Source organism: Pholis gunnellus (assembly GCF_910591455.1).
Source record: "Pholis gunnellus genome assembly, chromosome: 6".
NCBI lineage: Eukaryota > Metazoa > Chordata > Actinopteri > Perciformes > Pholidae > Pholis > Pholis gunnellus.
In genome coordinates, this window is record NC_136532.1 from 2,428,084 (window position 1) to 2,434,083 (window position 6,000).

Below are 6,000 nucleotides of genomic sequence, written 5' to 3' on the forward strand. Positions count from 1 at the left end.
CTTACAATCATGTCTCATGTTTATTGTTCTATATATTTTTTAAATCTTCAACTATATTTTTCAATACACATGTCAAATCCCACACCACCAGTTTATACTGATAACTGATAAATGATGACATCATCAGGGTTATGTTAGTTTCACAGCCTGAGTGACTTACCATGACAAGAGACTTATAAACACTGAATGTGTTTGTTCCTGCTCCAACAGCTGTGACAGCCAACTGGCAAACACATCCTTGAGGTCTGTGTACAGTCGATAAGACTCTAAAACGGAGTCTGCAAAATAAACTGCAATAAAATAAAGATAGATACACTTATATGCAATAACAACATGTAATTTTGTTACACAGATAGAAATGTATAATACTAGTATTCCTCAAAGCCTCCTACTAGCAAGAACTTTAATGAGTTATTCAGACCAGCACAAAAAACTAAAGATATATATTCAAACATCTGATATGTAATTCATTCCCAATAGTACTTAGAGAGATCTCAGCCAACAGCATGGGTCTCTCCTTCTCCTCTTGGCAGTCTCCCTCGCTGCTACAACACAACCACTAGCTCTATGCAAATGATGTGGATGATTTCATCTGGTGACTTTTGGTGCTAGTGGTAGCTGGTTTCATTGGAAAAGAGTTGTCAACACACATTTTACTTTCTACAGTTACTTAAGTTATAAGTTGAGTTGTCTTAACTTGTTCCTCTGTGGAGCCTTCATTTTCCTGTGAGGTTGTACCTGGTGGCAGACAGAACTGAAAAGCGAAAGTGAGGCTTAAATGGAACCAATCTTAACACTGATGGTGTCATCATCCTACTGCCATTGCATTGTGCAATCAACATTTATTTCATAATGATAAATAAAAGCAAAACACCTGTCTATTGCCAATTAAGTTAGATTTGATATTTGTCCTACTTCTGGAAAGCATGAGCGCTCTGTTAAACAATTGTAAATTGTAAAAAGCAACTAAGATGAGCAACAATGGTAATACATATCTGAACTGCACTTCAAGGAGTGCTTCAAGGTATGGGGGGTCAGTAGGGGGATTTCTAATTAATTCATCAATCATGTAACATCTAAAATAGAATCTTACCATACTAAGTTTTGAATCAACATGTAACTTATACACAGTCCTTGGTTTCAGTAACTTTTCAAAATGACTCATCATCTTCTCTTCACACAGGTTTAACTGAAGCCATTTTTCAGGACAACGCTCTTCAGTATGTTGCAAACAGCTCCCTGCTGAGCCCTGTAACCAACGTCACCTTGGATATCCGGACGCGGGACGAGAACGGTATCTTGTTGCGGGCCTTCAGCAGAGCAGAGGTCTTCTGCCTGGGTCTGCTCAACTCCTCCCTGCTGGTCAAACTGGACAGCGGGGCGAGTGCAGAGCTGCTGGCCTTCACAAGTGACAGGGCCATCGCTGACGGAGCGTGGCATCACATCCAGCTGGCCATGGTCGATCCCACGCAGTTAGCATCCCGCTGGCGCCTCACCATTGATGGGCAGAGAGCTGGTGCCAGCTTCGGCATTGGAGGCAACCTCAACTTCCTCAATGACACCAAAATCTGGCTGGCTGAGAAATACACTGGATGTTTAGGGGAGTTGAGAGTGGGTGGAGTCTACCTGCCGCTCATAAATGTACCAGAAGCCCCTCAGATGAGCCAGTTCACCAAACTGGGTGGGCATGAGCCAATAATAGGATGCCAAGGTGCACCGATTTGCGATTCCCGGCCCTGCCTTAACCAGGGTGTATGCCAGGATCAGTTTAATGAGTTTAACTGCAGTTGCAGTGCAGGATGGGAGGGGGAGCTGTGTGAGATGGAGGTAAATGAGTGTTCTTCAGGTCCCTGTGTCTATGGTACATGTAAAGACCTTCTAGCAGACTACCAGTGTGACTGTGAGCCTGGATACACAGGAAAAGACTGTCAGGACGAGGTGGATAACTGTCAGAAGTTCAGCTGTGTGAATGGAGGAATCTGCATGGACACGGTGGGAGTTCACACGTGTTCATGTCCTACTGGATACGTCGGCAAACGCTGCCAGTGAGTAAAGACTTCCTCAACATCACATTTGGGGCTTTTTTAGCTTTTGCTCATATTTATGAGAATTACCATACTGTTGTGTAATGACATCATTGTCTGAAAACATCCTGTCTGGAAGACAGCTCTTCTATCAGGGATCTGTGCATGATGCGTGGAGGATGCTAAATGAACCAAAAGCTTTGTGTAGCATTTGGGGAGGTCTATTGGCAGAAATGGAATATCATATTATATTCTCTTTAGTATAATCACAATTGTTGTGTTTTTGTTATCTTGGAATAAGCCATCTATATTGACATACAGAGCTCAAAGTCCTCTTCACTGAGCCTGCCGCTGTGTTTCTACAGTAGACCAGAACTAACAAACCAAAAACTGGCTCGAGATACAGTAGGTCTCCTACATGCTTGGCCAACGGGAGAAGTTTCAGTTGGTGGCAATCTGCAACCTCAGCGCTAGATGCTGCTAAATCCTACACACTGGCCCTTTGAATGCATTTTTTGGACATACTATGTCCTTTTAAAGTTGATCTGGCGGACGGGTCTATTCACACAGCAGCAGACACAAGTCGTGTTTACCTAATGAATGAAAATGTTCTCTCTGAGCTCGGTTCTTCACCAACTCCTGAGAAAAATAATCTGACTCATTAGCTGCTAAATGCTCCACTATGGTCATCAGCTAATGGCTAATGGGGCCTTTTTCTGACATTTGGTTCTAGGCAGCTAGTGCACAGCAGGTTCCTCAGAGCTTTTTCACTGTAGACAGCTGCCTGCTGCTGCTGGAAACTAAGGTGTTGATAGCTGAGTGACTGAACCAAAACTGTCAAATTGGGAGCTGTAAAAACCAGAACAATGAGCTAAATGAAGCTAAAACACTGAGCTGAAGGGAACTGCAGAGTTGGTGATATTATATAGTTAAATGAGATAATTATATTATATAATTAAATGAGACTACTAAACCTCATCAATAGGCCTTTACAGCATCGCTGTGTTCACTTGCGCTACTGCAACTGTGGTGTAGTTATTTTATAGCCTAACTTTCACTTGTTACTTCTGCCGATTGCATTCACCGTTCACAAATCATAAAGTGGTGTTGATTTTTGAAGATTATCTTGCTGAACTAAATTTATCATCAGCGTTTGTTTGCCACCAAGTCTATTTTATGCTATAATCCAAAATCCCAAAAAAAGGATCCAGGTCGATACTAACTTCCTGTTGGCCTACAAGAATGATGTCATCCCTACAGCACTCTATTACACATAGATAAATTGTTCATCTGAAAATATTGATGATGTTGATTGATGATAAGTGCAAAGTGTCTATCTTCACAAACTCAATAGTTTTGTTACACAAAACTGGTTTCATGTTCATGCCATTCTTATAAATTACATTAGCTTCAGATAATTATTTATTCTCAAGTAATCAGCGTTACTGCTGAAAACCATATGTAAATTAGATTCAAAACAGAACTTCACCAAAGCCAAACAATGGTCAAAGGTTCTATATATGACATTCAGAGCATTATTAAAGCAGCAAACCGCTATTGTCTATGTAAAGATATAGAGGAGTAATGTCTACCTGAGCAGAGAATGAAGGCGCTCTCCCTCTGTGTGTCTGTGTGTGTTGATATCAGAGCTTCTCTGTTCTTTGTTTTGGTAGTCGGGCCAGCCGCCCGTACATCTTAGTGAATTTGAGTCCCTCCCTTCCTGGCTAACTAGTCGCCCACCTTCCCATTCCGTCCCAGGTTAACGATGTTCGCTCTGTCAGACTGTTGCCATTATTAGCACTGTTAGTGTTGCTATCCCTGTTGTAATTGGTCCTTGAAAAGGGAATGCTTGATTTGATGAAGCACAAGCCACTATCAATGCAAAATGTCAAACCAAACTCAAAGGTGGAATTAGGCCATTATGATTGTGGGATAATTGTGAAGTTCTTAGTTTCTCCTCCACTGCGTTTGGGTCGTAATTAAAGGTCACCTACATGTATAACTACCAAATCATACATTTGAGTGTAATGAATATGTGTGTGTGTCCAATAGATGGCGTTTTCCTCCAGTGGCGTGCGATGCAAACACAGAGTGTCTTAATGGAGGGGTCTGTATAGGAGGTGACTCTGGAGGTAACTGCACCTGCAAGCCGGGATACACTGGTGCCAGGTGAGAGCAGCACACTGCACATTCCTCACCACACACACACCTGTTGCTCAGGGAAAAGTGTGTCTGAACCACATCCAAGTGTAAAGGTCAGGAGAGAGTGTGTGTGTGTTTATGTGTGTGTGTGAGCTGCTGCTCTGTCAGTCAGCGTTTTGTTAAAACCCTTCTGATGTTTTTCAGGTGTGAGACAGAAATAGACGAGTGTGAGTCCAGCCCTTGTCTCAACGGGGCCACCTGTCTGGACAGACTCAACCACTTCCAGTGTGTGTGTGTGCTGGGTTTCAGCGGCACATTGTGTGAGAGTAACGTAAGTGACGGCCCGATCTTTACACTGATTCTAAATTTGAGTTGATTCACTTTCACAGCATATGTGCTAAATTAGAACCTGAATCTGAGTCATGGGTTTGAGATTCAAGTAACCTTTAGCTGACACAGAAGCAATGATAGGAAACAACACAGACATACACAGAAAGTACGGTTTCAAACACAAGTAACAGCAAAATAGCATTACTATATGTTAATCCCATAATCAATTGTCCCAGTCCATACCTCTGCAAATTGGTAACATTTCAGGATTGCTAAATTAACACTAAAGGTTGTAGAATTGTTCCAACACAAAAGGGAACCATGTAAACTTTTAAATTACATCAGATACATGAAAATCACTCAAATAAAGTTAGAGCTTTGTATAACTAAAGGTGAAAGGTTTCGTAAAAATAAGTTTGATTATAACAGCAAATACTAACAAAACACAATAACACAATAAAGAAAACTAATACAAACAACAGTTGTTAATAAATAGATTTTTGTCCAGATTCTCTACAGACAAGACAACTGCCATGATGGAGGAGATTCAAATAGGCAAACCAATTTTTAATTCAAACTAATTATTTATTAACCACTGATATTAACCACCCATATTGGAAGAATTACCAAAGACGGAATGGTCATGTATTATAACATTCTATCCTGTCCTCTTGCAGAAAGAGGAGCATAAGGAGCGAATCCCCTGGCTGGTGGTGACCATCCCTCTGATCACCCTGTGTGTGTTACTGGCCATACTGGTGGTTTTTTGCCTCATCATGACAGCACGGAAGAAGCGTCAGTCAGAGGGCACCTACAGCCCCAGCTCACAGGAGGTGGCTGGTGCCAGGCTGGAGATGGGCAGTGTCCTTAAAGTGCCTCCAGAGGAGAGGCTGATCTGAGTCCAGTGGATGTATCTATGTAAAGGGCAGAGAGAACATGTGCTCTGATGTGTCACACTGATGGCCTTCCTGGCCTACAAAGAAGCAATGGAGGATAAGTCAATGACAGATCTTCCTCCTGGGAAAACTACTGACCTCGAAGTCTGACAGATGGACAGGTAAAGACCAGAGGCTGAGAGAGACAGTCTCTTGATTACTCAGGCTGTCCTGTTGGGGACAGTGCGGTCAAAGGATGCTCTGACCCTGAAATTCCTCTTGAAACTTTAAGTCTTGAGGACAATCTCAAGCTTGATTCACGTGGGACCAAAATTATGCAAGAGCACTAAAGAAAAGCCCAAACCCTGTGGGTGTAAAGGAATGTATTCACACAGGCTGAAACTCTCTGACACCCTCCATACGGTAAACTAAAGGCAAGCAATTCATCATTTATGGTATAGCAAAGCAAAACCTTCCTCTGCTGATTTCACTGCTGATTCTGTTCTGCATGGCAGGGGAAAGAAGCATGTTTAGAGGGAGAAGAAAACATTTGAGACCAATTCTGTCAAACTAGAGTTTAATTTGAGTATAAATTGCACAATACTATCAAGGCGAATCTTTCATCACCA

The 6,000-nt window shown here is 42.0% G+C and overlaps 1 protein-coding gene across 1 annotated transcript in view; it reads left to right on the forward strand.

The window, feature by feature from the left end:
- Positions 1 to 5,395, forward strand: part of LOC306697964 (protein crumbs homolog 2-like) — a gene marked incomplete at both ends in the record, with an annotated part of 31,345 nt that extends 25,950 nt beyond the window's left edge. The window contains 4 exons of the mRNA XM_079162078.1: positions 1,184 to 2,045; positions 4,077 to 4,193; positions 4,371 to 4,497; positions 5,174 to 5,395. Coding sequence (XP_079018204.1) covers positions 1,184 to 2,045; positions 4,077 to 4,193; positions 4,371 to 4,497; positions 5,174 to 5,395 — 1,328 coding nt within the window. The remainder of the gene's footprint in view (positions 1 to 1,183; positions 2,046 to 4,076; positions 4,194 to 4,370; positions 4,498 to 5,173) is intronic.
- Positions 5,396 to 6,000: the final 605 nt, after the last annotated feature.